We start from the raw sequence: 13541 nt of genomic DNA on the forward strand, positions 1-13541 counted from the left end.
TATCACCTAGCTCAAGCCTGAGCTTCTGGAGCAGACACCATCTCACTTGTAATGCCAGTCCTGCTAGTCTGAGCTCTATAGCTCATGCTTCTTTTCAATGCAATGGTGCCTTTATATTATGATTTCTTCCAAAATTACACAGAATAAATCTGCTTGCTTGTGTGTGTGTGTGTGTGTGTGTGTGTGTGTGTGTGTGTGTGAAGTGCTGTTTAAGTACTTTGATCTCATGTTTCTGTACTCCGTTGTGACTTCTATCACTCCATCAGTTTTCTAGTTTCCATTTTTTTAATATCTTATTTTATTTTAATGAAAGATGGACAAAAAGATCAGAGCACTGCTAAGCTCTGGCTGATGGTGGTGCTGGGGATTGAACCTGGGAACTCAGAACCATTATGCTATCTCCCCAAGCCATAGTTTTCAAATTATATTTACTTATATTTCCTGCTATAACCCATTTCTTTTCCCTGATCATCTTTTACTTTTACCTCTTTACTGTTATAAAACAGTAGAAATAAATGATAGGAATGATTTCACCATACTCAAAAGGAATTTCATTGCCATCTTAGATCAACTTCTGTATTTTTCAACTCACTTTTGTCTTCCTAAATCCAAGTATCTTCTCTCTTTTAAAAATTTCCTTATTGGGAAATTAATGGCTTGCAGTCAACAGTAAAGTAAAATAGTGTGTACATGTGTAACATTTCTTAGTTTTCCACCTAACAATTCAAACCCCACTAGGTCCTCCTCTGTCTTCCAGGACATGAACCCAACCCCCAACCCCAGAGTCTTTCACTTTGGTGCAATATACCAAGTATCTTCTCTTTTATCCAGTGTATGCTTTCATGACTTAATTGACATGACTCTTATAGACTTCCTATGGACTCCCTCCCTCCTCTTTCACTTCTTTCTCTCTCTCTCTTTGATTTTTAAAAAAATCTTATTTATTGGATAGATACAGCCAGAAATTGAGAGGGTAGGGGGAGATAGAGAGGGTGAGAAACAGATAGACACATGCGGCACTGCTTTACTACCCGTAAAACTTTTCCCCCTGCAGGTGGGGACTGGGAGCTCAAACCCAGGTCCTTGCACATGTGCATTTAACCAGGTGCACCACCACCCAGCCCCTCTTTCTCCTTTCCTCCCTTCTTTCCTTCCTTCCTACTTTTCTTCCTTTGTTCCTTCCCTTCTTTCATTTTTTTTGTCTTTATTAGAGTATATTAACAGTTTACAGTCAATAGTAAAATACATTATGCCACCCTGGATAACTGTCATTGACTTAAACATATGTAGGTAGCATCAGAGTTCTAGGAAGTGGCACAGTGGATAAAGCTCTGGACTTGCAGGGATGAGGCACTGAGTTCCATCCCCTGCATGCATGTGCGAGAGTGAAGCTCTGGGTCACTGTCTCTTCTTCCCTCTCACTCACTAATGAGCAAGCACATCTTTTCTGAATTAAAAAAAAAAAAGAAGATATTTAAATTCTCTTGAGTGAATGACATTGTAGACAAGGGAATCATTTGATCTGTTCTATAGTTTGGGACATATCAAAACGAGAAGAATATAGCTAAATCAGAGAATGATTTTCATTGGCAAATTCTTCTTAATCTGTGTAGGAACAAATAAAATGAAAAAAAAATCTATAAAAAGGAATACAAAAAAGTCCTTCTAAAATCTTGTCATAATGACAAAAATGCCATTATAATTTCCAGTTATCTTTTTGAGTATGGTTCCTGGTGCACACATTTTTATAAAGTATAATTATAGTCATACTTGCATAAAACCTCTCATTCTGCATTTTCACATTTAGTACATGTAATACAAACTTTGTAGAAAAAGAAAATTCTTCAGAGTATCTTGCTCTGAGGGGAAAAAATGACCCTAAAAAGTTGTTTCTCATTTTAGCTGACAAAGATACTTTTGGGGGTAGCTTTCAAGATAAGCATCTCTTTGAGTGACAAGTTAACGTCCCTGGACGATAGTGCATCACCTCTCAGAAGCCCTTGCTCTTTCTTTTTATACTTATAAAACTGATATATTCTTATTTCTTATCATTTGTCAACAATCTAGCTGGGTTTTTACCCCTAAGAGACAGAATCTTCACTCATGCATAGATCCAGTTTGGCTTAAGATATATATATTTTTTCTAATGTATGATAGCACATCTAACCTCCTGAAGCAATTATTGGTGTGACTGTGGAGAATTACTTACCAATATTTCATTAAGGAAACTCACAGTGACACTTATAAGAAATAATGTGATTTTTTTTCACATTATACAGCATACATTAATGACAATTAAGGACTTAAACTATTCAGTATCACCAGACCTAGACTCAAATAGCATCAGGAAATCATCAACATAATTGTAAGAAAAAAAATTAAAAAATAAATGCATATTAAGAAACAGAAATTACAAGGGCCCTCAATTTGCTGAAGTTACTGTCATTTTGCAATTTGCAAACTATGGTTCTACTATAAAAAAAGTCACTAGTGGGGTGATTTGCCTTGACCATAAAAACTCCTCAGAACTGATCATTTGAATCAAAATGGTGGCTTTTCTAAAGCAGTCATTTTCACAATCACTAATTCCTAGAGCAGACATAGTGAATTGCTCACTCTTCAAAACATCTCTCATTTTATTGAACCAGAAAAAGCCTCAGATGTTCACTGAAACATGTTGAGTTCTCGGCATCGCGTTATCCTGTGGAGCTCTGCAATCAATTACTGTTATACCACCATCATTAATAATTTTCTTAATGAAAATGATTCTGTTGATCTCCGTTGTATTTTAATTATCAGAGTTAAGCATAATTACACTGCAGCTCTGAGCTGGCATGTGGACTCCTTTAGGGCGCAATTTTGTTTTAACACACTGATAATGTAATTTTACATTGTGTCAGTTTGTTTGGTTATTATCCAGTTGTACAATTCCACTGTATTCCTGATAACAGATAATAACCTTAGTACCTCCTATATCCTGAAGTCATTTAAAAAGCAATATTGGAATTCTGTGACTAGCTAACTTAATCGCCTTATGATTTTATAATTCCTACTGCTAAATATTTGGCTCAGGCACCCATCCTCTTGTAAGAATCCTATGAAACCAGACAAGTTATATATTTTTCAATGAAGTCCAGGATAGTTAAATAACCATTGAAAATATGAACATAATTTTTCTTTTTAAGTTTCTTACTCCTGGAGCATTAAGAATTTTCATTATGATCTTAATTAGGCTTGAAAATTAAGGTTGTTTGTTCAAAATCCAGGTAGCATTCAACAGATCTATTTTAAAGTGGAAAAGGACAAAGAGCTTTATTTATAATAAAAGATATTTGTTTTGAAAAGCTGGTCAATTCAGTTTGTGTGCAGAAAGCCACTAATCCACATTAGCTCCGATTAGAATTTTTTTGTTATTATTTTAAGTGACAAGGTTTTTTAAGTCAAGGATCTTGATTATAAAAGCTACAATGAAATTGTGTGAATGAACAAAACCATTGCTTTAAAGGCAGTCCTAGAGTGATTTTGAGATTGGCCTCCTATGTGACCTTAAATTGCTGTGGTGTTAGAGGTAACAAAAAATTGTTGAGAAATATTAAGGTTGTTCACTGCTGTCTCAATGCGGGAATACTTTCCCTTTAAAAATCAAACTATGAGTCCAAGCAGTGTTGTACCTGATTGAGCACACATGTTACAAGGCACAAAGACCCCATTTCAAGCTTGCTATTGGTGTCTCTTCTCCATCTCTCTCCTCCCCCTCAATTTCCCTCTATCTTTATTCAATATAAATAAAAATTAAGTTGTTGTTTTCTTTTTTTTTAAGTTTTTTTAAATTTATTTTTATTTTTTATTTATTTATTCCCTTTTGTTGCCCTTGTTGTTTTATTGTTGTAGTTATTATTGATGTCGTTGTTGTTGGATAGGACAGAGAGAAATGGAGAGAGGAGGGGAAGACAGAGAGGGGGAGAGAAAGACAGACACCTGCAGACCTGCTTCACCGCCTGTGAAGGGACCTGCCTGCAGGTGGGGAGCCGGGGGCTCGAACCGGGATCCTAACGCCGGTCCTTGAGTTTAGCGCCACCTGTGCTTAACCCGCTGTGCCACAGCCCGACTCCCAAGTTGTTGTTTTCTTAATTATACTATGAGAAAAATAGTTCTGTTGGTAAACAGTACACAAACTTGCATGGGGGATCAATACTTTTCCATGTTCACTCGGTAATATCTTCAAAGCTCTACCATGAATTGCCCACTTGGAAACTGAGGTCACCATGCTCAGGACTGAATCAAAGTCTCCTTACATATGGGACATACATCCCTGGACTGATATGTGAACTTCAATTTTTGCTTCTGTGAAAATGGGAGTAGAGTTGCTGGCTGGCATCATGCAACTTATAGCTTATTGTGTTTGTGAGTATGAATGAATGCAAGGTGTTTAAAACCACGGCTGGCATTAAATGCTCAATAAATAGGAACTTCCTTGTGGTCATTCATGGTAGTGTTATCACATTATCATATTATATAAGTCTTTTATTAAAAACTAAACTACCATGTGCCAAAGGGGGAAAAAAATCTAACAATATTATAACACATAGGCCTCAATTATCTAACACAGTTATCTGCAGAAACATGGGAGTTCACCACAACTGAATGGAGCCTGTAGAGTTCAAGGCTGTGAATCTGCTACCAGACTACAATGTTCTGTTGTGTGTGTTTTCGTTTGTCTTGTTTTGTTTTTTGCACATTTTCCTGATGCCAGTGTAAGGGTCTGCTTCATTTTTACAAAATTTTCATGAATTTACAACCACATGAGCAAACAGGATTGAATATAAAATTGTCAGCAATGTAATGTTTATGATGGCATAGATAATTATGTGTAGGGTGGGGGCATGGATCAACCTGCCAATGTGCATGTTCAGCAGAGATGCAATTATAGAAGCCAGAACTCCCACCTTTTGTACCCCATAAAGAATTTTTGCCCATATTTCCAGAAAGGGGGAGAAGTAATAGGAGGAAGATGAATAGAGGGCTCCAAACTTCAACTCCATCAGGACCCAGAGAGAGAAGAGGAAAAAAGGAAGGACCTTCTGAAGTAATAGTAGGTGTAGATGTGACTTAGAATGGAAGAGAAGATAGGACCATGGGGAAAAAAAGTGGGCAAAGGGTGGAGGTAGATAGCATAATGTTTATGCAAAGAGTCTCATATCTAGGGCTCTGAAGTCCCAGGTTCAATCCTTTGTACCACCATAAGCTAGAGCTGAGTAGTGCTCCGGTAAAAAAAAAAGGGGGGGGGAGGGCACATATATACAAATATAGACAGTTGTAGAAATAATAGTCAACCCCTATCTGTGACCTTGGGAGAACTACTGTAGCTTCCAATGGAGGGAATGGGGATACAGAACTGTGGTGGTATGAACAGTGCAGAATTATACCTGGGTTATCTTATATAAATCACTAATAAAATTTTTTAAAGGAAATTATGTGTGTGGGTACTTCCTCATAAAAATCACAAAAGGCAGCCTTTGCTACTCTATAGGTCCAGATGAAAAAAAAAAAAAATCAAGAGGGTCAGTGATTTTTCTCAAGTCTCAATATGATCAACTGTTTACACACTGATATTGTGATTTCACCAATCTTCAGTGACTACAGTGTGAATAAGGATTAGCTCATTCTCTCAAGCCTTTTGGAATGACAACGCACATTCTCTTAATTTGGGGCTACCTGGAGAGTATGGCTACTCTGAAATAACAAGTACATGAAAACCTATTTAATTATTCCTCACTAGATGTGAACTAAATGAGGACTCCCACAAGCAGCATTCAAAGCCTTAATCTTGATTACTCAAAAACATAAAAGTGAAGAAGTCAATTCCCTTTTCAGCATACTACAAAGTATCCTTAAAGTCAGTATACTGTGAAAATACGGTAGAGAACACAAGGCCAGACAAAAAAGGGAAGAAATTAAACAGCAATGCTCAATAGGTATTAGCGGGATGTAGGGATAAATGGGCAGGTCTTAACTCATTGTACGAGACGTCAAGCGTTGGACAGGGTGGGCGAAGATATCCGCGTATATTGGCAGGTCTGGTCGAGCGTAGACGTGGGAAATGAACTTAGATGATGCTGCATCCCGACGAATATCTGGTGGGGCGATGTTGCTAAGAACTGGCAGCCATGGAACTGGGGTGGAACGGATGGTTCCAGAAATTATCCTCATGGAGGAGGAATATAATTTGGAATCGACCAAGTGGACATGGGGGCTACGGAACCATACTGGGGCACAGTATTCTGCAGTGGAATAGCATAATGCCAGAGATGATGATCGTAGTGTGGAAGCGCTTGCGCCCCATGAGGAGCTGGCCAGTCTTGCAATGATGTGATTCCTCGCGCCCACCTTTGCTGCAGTTTTTATGAGATGTTCGTGAAATGACAGAGTGCGATCGAGAGTAACGCCAAGATAGACTGGCTGGGCTTCATGCCGGATTCTTATATCGTCAAGCTGCACATTAAGCTCACGTGAGGCCGAGGCATGGTGTAGATGGAAAACAGATGATACTGTTTTTGCAGTGCTAGGGATTAGCCGCCATTTTTTATAGTAATCAGATATCAGAGACATGTCTTTCGTGAGTGTTTCCTTGAGGATGTCGAACTTTGATGCCTGAGTTGCACAGCAGATGTCATCGGCGTAGATGAACTTCCTTGAAGAAGTTTCTGGGAGGTCATTGATGTAAATATTAAGTAGCGTAGGAGCCAGAACAGAGCCCTGGGGGAGGCCACTTGAGACAAGTCTCCATCTGCTAGACTTGTCACCCAGACGCACCCGGAATCTTCTGTTTTGGAGAAGAAACGATATAGTGTTGGCCACCCATGGAGGCAGGCATCTTGAGATCTTGACTAGGAGACCATGGTGCCAGATCGTGTCATCATAGGCTGCTGTGAGATCAACAAAGACAGCACCTGTCTTTAAATTCTTCTGGAATCCATTTTCAATGTAAGTTGAGAGGGCCAGGACTTGTTCGCAGGTAGATCTTCCTGGGCGGAAACCAGCTTGGGCAGGTGATAGGAAGTTCTCTGTAAGAGGAGAAATTCGTGACAGAAGCAGCCTCTCAAGGAGTTTGTAACACACAGAGAGGAGAGAAATTCGTCTATAGCTGGCGGCCAGTGTTGGGTCTTTCTTTGGTTTCAAAACTGCTATTATCTTCGCACGACGCCAAATTTTGGGCATAGATTCGGTTTCCAAGATGTGGGACAGGAATGTAGTGAGCCACTTCTTTGCTGCGGGGCCCAAGTTAAGAATGAGTTCTGGGGTGATGTTATCATAGCCAGCAGCCGTTCCCGGTTTAACCCTCTTCAAAGCGTCTTCCAGTTCAGACAGTGTAAAGGCAGGGAGTTTTGGAGATGGACAAGATAAACGGAAGTGGGATGACCACTCGTCATCCAATCTGGTCCCCTACGCCTACACTGAACTTCTCTGTTCCAGACTCTTGGAAACAGAGTTGGCAGTCTGCTGAGGTAAAGAACAAACACCTCATCACAGACCCCTGCAAGCGTCAACCCGGCTTTGACCTAGCACGTTATGATTGGGCCCTCCTCAATCGCTATTGAACAGGCCATGGCCGGTGAGCCGCTATGTTCCATCGCTGGAAAGCCAGAGACGACCCGAACTGTCCCTGCGGCTACAGACAGACTATGACCCACATAGTCAACGACTGCCACCTCTCCAGATTCAAAGGAGGTCTCGAAACTTTACATCAGGCTCAATCTGACGCTGTTGACTGGCTACGGAAGAAGGGCAAACGCTTGAAGAAGAAGAACTCATTGTACCCTCCAGCAGACTCCCTTCAACCTCAGTGTGGGCTTTTTAGTCCTTTTCCATGGGAGATAAGTAAATTAGAATTATCTGGAGTCTACTGAGAATGATGGCAAAAAACAGACAACCCAATGAGTCTGGTCCATTAATGTCTGCATGAGTTAATTACTTTCTAGAATAAAAAGGGCATAGTTGAGGCAGGAAAAAAAATCAGATTGTAATATTTACAGTACATACTAGATTATTATTTACTTTGATAAAACAAGATGACAGCAGCCTGTCAAATAATACTAATGACATTTTTTTTTAATTTATTCCCTTTTGTTGCCCTTGTTGTTTTATTGTTGTAGTTATTATTGTTGTTGTCATTGTTGTTGGATAGGACAGAGAGAAATGGAGAGAGGAGGAGAAGACAGAGAGGAGGAGAGAAAGATAGACACCTGCAGACCTGCTTCACCGCCTGTGAAGCGACTCCCCTGCAGGTGGGGAGCCGGGGTTCGAACCGGGATCCTTATGCCAGTCCTTGTGCTTTGCGCCACCTGCGCTTAACCCGCTGCGCTACAGCCCGACTCCCACTAATGACATTTTATAATAACTATTTGATGACCACTCTGAAAAGGAAAACTTTATTTTTTTTAAATATTCTTTTTTTAATTTTATGTATTTATTTATTTATTATTGGAGACCAGAGAGAAACTGAGAGAGGAGGGGGTAATAGAGAGGGAAAGAGACAGAGACACCTACAGCTCTGCTTTACCACTCACAAAGCGTTCCCCCTGCAGGTAGTGACCAAGAGTTCAAACCTGGGTCCTCGTGAATAGTTAATGTGAGTGCTTAACCAGGTACACTATCTCCTGGCCCCCTGAAAATGAAAATTTTACACTGAATTTTCCTACTAGCATATGTTTCGTGATATTTTAAGAAAATTCTAGTATTTATGAAATAATATGTTTCTTAGATATATATTAAGTGACCTATTGAAGAAAACACTGTTGAAAGCTTTACCATCCAGGCATTTAAAAAATAATAGGAAAGCTATCACGGGAAGGGATGGGACACAGAGTTTTGATGGTGGGAACTGTGTGGAGTTGTACCCCTCTTTGGTTTTGTCAATGTTTCCTATTTATAAGTAAAAAATAAGAAAATGCTATCTGCGTTTGTTTTATATTATATTTGTAAATAGGTAATGATTTATTCTCAGGTTCTATCCCCAATACCAGCATCAGCCAGAGCTGAGCAGCACTCACCTCTCTGTATGTCTCTCTCATTAAAATAAATAAAAGTTATTTAAAAAAAAGAAAATATCCTACAACCTGATACTAGCTTAAGAATGAAATACACAAAAGAATCTAGGGATAAAATTTGGGCTACTGAATTAAACTGTTCCTGAAATGCAGAATGTACCTGGATGACCCCTCAACCCCAACACACATACACACACACAACACAATTTTTTTTTAATTATTTATTTTATTTATTTATTTATTCCCTTTTGTTGCCCTTGTTGTTTTATTGTTGTAGTTATTATTGTTGTTGTCATTGTTGGATAGGACAGAGAGAAATGGAGAGAGGAGGGGAAGACAGAGAGGAGGAGAGAAAGATAGACACCTGCAGACCTGCTTCACCGCCTGTGAAGCGACTCCCCTGCAGGTGGGGAGCCGGGGTTCGAACCGGGGTCCTTATGCCGGTCCTTGTGCTTTGCACCACCTGCGCTTAACCCGCTGCGCTACAGCCTGACTCCCACACACACAGTTTTTTTATGTAAGTCAAATTCTATCAGTTGAAAACAAAGGCATTCAACAGAGACATTATGAAAATGTCTCACACATCACAGCTGTCCAAACCAGTTCTTTTAAATCAAATATTGAAACTTTCTTTTAAAAAACTTTATCTTTATTTACTGAATAGATAGTGAGAAATCAAGAGGGAAGGAGGAGATAGAGAGGGAGAAAGACAGACACCTGCAGCCCTGCTTCACTATTTGTGAAGCTTTCCCCTTGCTGGTGGGGACCAGAAACTTGAACCTGGGTCCTTGGACACTTCAATGTGTTCACTCAACCAGGTGCACCACTGCTTGGATCCCCTTGCTTTCAGTCTCTCTTTATCTACATCAGAACGGAAAAAGTCAGGCAGGCAGGCAGCAAGGAAGGAAGGAAGGAAGGGAGAGAGTGAGAAAAAAAAAGAAGAAAAGAAAGAAAGGAAGGAAGGATGAGTGGAAGGAAGAAAAAGATTGGAAAGAGGGAGGGAAGAAAAGAAGGATATATTATTTACTGGATAGAGACAGCCAGAAATTGAGAGGAAGGGGCAGACAGAGAGGAAGAGAGACAGAGAGAATACCTACAGCACTGCTTCACACTTGCAAAACTTTCCCCTGCAGGTGGGGACTGGGGGCCTGAACCCGAGTCCTTGTGCACTGTAACATTTGCACTCAACCAGGTGCGCCACCACCCAGCCCCAAGTGTTGAACGTTTCTACCAAGAACACAGTTATTCTATCTATAGTGTATGGAGAGAGAAGGCTTTCTAGCCCGAGGTCTTGGTAGAAATACTTTCCTGAAGGCATATTTTCCATGCCTCAACTGATCCTCACACAGTCACAGAATATTAAAATGTTCACAGAATTCTAGGCCATCTTTGGTGAATTATTCACTCCCTACAAAAGCTATCTGAAAACTAAGAAGTCAGAGCAGTGTCTAAACAGTTTTCCCATGTGTATTAATGACTCAAGACACTAATTCCACAGATGCTCACTGGAAAATGGGGTGGGGGGATTCTATGCAGACACATTCCATGGGGAAAGTGTATATAAATTACAATGGCAGCAGCGATGAAGAGGGTTCCGCTGTTTAATAAGTGGTGGCTGTACTATAAAAAATGCAAAACTTAGACATAACTGGGCTCAATGTGTACTGAGCTAACAAATTAACTTCTCTAAATCCCTCCAAAATTGTTATTACCAAGAGGCTTAAGTATAGTCAACTATAATGCAAATATATAAACACTGTTCATGTTAAGGTGTTCCATTGATAATTAAATTACACTTTTGATTTTTTTTTAAATTTTTTTTTCACCAGAGCACTACTCACAATAAAGCTCTGCTTTATTGTGGTCTGGGGGACTGAACCTGGTAATTTGGAGTCTCAGGCACAACAGTCATTTTGCATAACCATTATGCTATTTACTCCCTGTGCTAAATTACAGTTTTGCTTTTTCTTTACATTAACAGTAACTGTTAAATCTTTGCTCCTAAGAGAGTACTTGATTTTTAAATATAATGGATTTGGAATCTAATGGGACAACTATTTTTTTGGTTCCTTCATAGTCTATTAACACACCAAGTTAAGAGCACATAGTACTAAGTACAGGGACCCATGCAACTATATGGGTTCAAGCCCTGGCTCCCCACCTGCAGGGGTAAGCTTCACAAGTGGTAAAGCAAGTCTGCAGGAGTCTCTCTTTCTCTCTTGCTCTCACTCTCTCTCTCCTTCTCCCCCTCCTTTCTCAATTTCTCTCAGACCTATCCAATAAAATGGAAAAACTGGTTGTCAGAAGCAGTGGATTCCTAGTGCTGGCACCAAGCCCCAGTGATAACCCTTGAGGCAAAAAACAAACAAATAAGTAAACAAAAATGCACATACAAATACACTGTACAAGCAATATTTGTTCCCAATTATGGAAACACTGTACTCCAAAGCATCTTTTGTGGTTTTGACATTCTGTGTGGGTATTGGTAAACTTGTTTACACCACTGTTCTTGTCCACTTTGAAAGAGAATATTGACACACCCTGGGGAAAACAAAAATAAAAAACAACAACAACAAAACCTCTATCCTTCTAGCTGAGAGCTCCCTCCAGCATATCACAATCATCTCAGGTTATTAGAATGGTAGATACAGGCCCAGCAATCAAAGAAGGAAAAGGGATAGAATCAGATCCTGATGTTTCTTAGTTTGCAAATTCCCGTTTCTGGTGTTTCACTTTTCAAAGGCTTATGGTAGTTTAAAGGCAATCCTCTTACAAGTGTACAAATTGTAATGATTATAGGACCAAGTTGTAATTGTTTCTAGAAAGTTTTTTAAGCACCTTTGATGTCATGATTAATGTTTTATATGTTAACATATTGATAGGGGTGCTTATTTGCTTGTTCCTTAGTATGCATTCATGGTTTCTAGATTCAATGTGCAAATAAATCTTTGATCTCAGTAGGTCTATTTGGTTAAAAGAAAGAGCAAAAGGAAATTAAACATGAGAAGCACAGGGTTTCTGCAATATTGACGAAGAAGGTAGAGTAGGGATTTCACTATAAAAGTACAGAGTTAAAGCTCACAACTTGAATATAGGGAAAAATGTCCCAAACTGCATTACACACAGGAAAGGGGTTGTGTTTCAGAGAGATGGTTTTACGAGGTGCCATCATGGAGCTGTGGCTCTTTTGAAGCCAGGGTGTAGCTATATGATGCAGTCTAGGTAGATATCACACTGAGTAAATCAAAGAAAAAGCCCTGCAAGCCATCAGTGTCCCCTTTTACATTTGCCTCTTGCCCTTCTGAAATCCCCATGGGGAAGAGTTTTCAGCCTTTGCAATGATTTCATTTGCATCTATCTTCTCATCATGAGAAATGGCAGGAAACTGGCTGGGAGACTGTGTCTCCTGGAGCATGCGCCTTGACACGAATTGCTCAACTCCCCAAAAGAATTTACTTTTTGATAGACATGCTAAAATTAGGAATCAGGGATTTCATTCAAGCCCATCCATCAGCAAAACTAACAAGGAAGGTAATAGTCAAACCACTCAAATATACAGCTCATAAAATATATATAGGGCTAAGTAATAAATGATACAGTACTTAGATGTGTTATGCTGTAGAGAAAAAAAAAACAAACAGTGGTCTTTGCAGCTAATAAAAATTAGAGAGAGTCATAGGGAAAAGAGAAAGAGAGTATCAGTTTTCACTCTGTATTCCCATTCTGGCTCATTTGGCCCTGAATTGCAATGCGTGGGTTTCAAAAGAGGGAAATGAGCTTGCATTTACCTTTGCTGTACACAATGCAGTTGTTTTTGTTGTCTTCCACTCCTTGCCAAGTCACATCCAGTAGCCACTTGGGACCAGCAGTTAGTACCATAGGGACCTGAGCCTTTGTCTTCTGTCAAAAAACAAATGATAACAAACAGATGCCATTTGCTTTCGTTGATTAAAAACTTAAATAATAAACTGCATTAATCATTTTATTTTCATAGACAACTCAATCTCCCAAACCATAATCCAAGTCCTTATTCTCGTTTCCTATCTTTTGACTGTGACAGAAAGCTGTAAGACTTTACAGCTTTGACTTATCTGAAGGCTAGAATTATTATCCAGGATTTTTTTTCCCCTAAATGATATTGGATCAGATCTCTTTGATTAGACAGATCTCTTGTGGCTCTGAATTATAAAGAGACTGTAGATGACTTTCACTGGAAAGAGCAGAGAGTTTAGAAGTGAACTTTAGACACATTGTACTTTCCTATCAACAGGATCTCACTATTTCCTGAAACAGACAGGAAAGAATTTAAAGAATCAGGATCCATTTCAAAGCTCCATCCTAAGTCACATTTATATTAGAAGAGGAATTTATTCTGAATGAATAATGAAAACTACCCAGCCGCTTTCTGTTAAATGTGGATGTGTAGTCTGGTTGTAACTGAAATAATAATAATAATGCTAATGATTCACCACACATTATCTCCAGAAGGACTAT

The 13541-nt window shown here is 39.3% G+C and overlaps 1 protein-coding gene across 3 annotated transcripts in view; it reads right to left on the minus strand.

The window, feature by feature from the left end:
• The window catches only part of ZFPM2 (zinc finger protein, FOG family member 2), a 602281-nt gene that overhangs the window by 197107 nt on the left and 391633 nt on the right, over positions 1-13541 (minus strand). For all 3 annotated transcript variants that reach the window (XM_060195956.1, XM_060195948.1, XM_060195963.1), the window contains one exon: positions 12836-12947. In XM_060195956.1, coding sequence (XP_060051939.1) covers positions 12836-12947 — 112 coding nt within the window. The remainder of the gene's footprint in view (positions 1-12835; positions 12948-13541) is intronic.

The sequence above is a fragment of the Erinaceus europaeus genome, chromosome 1 (genome assembly GCF_950295315.1).
Source record: "Erinaceus europaeus chromosome 1, mEriEur2.1, whole genome shotgun sequence".
NCBI lineage: Eukaryota > Metazoa > Chordata > Mammalia > Eulipotyphla > Erinaceidae > Erinaceus > Erinaceus europaeus.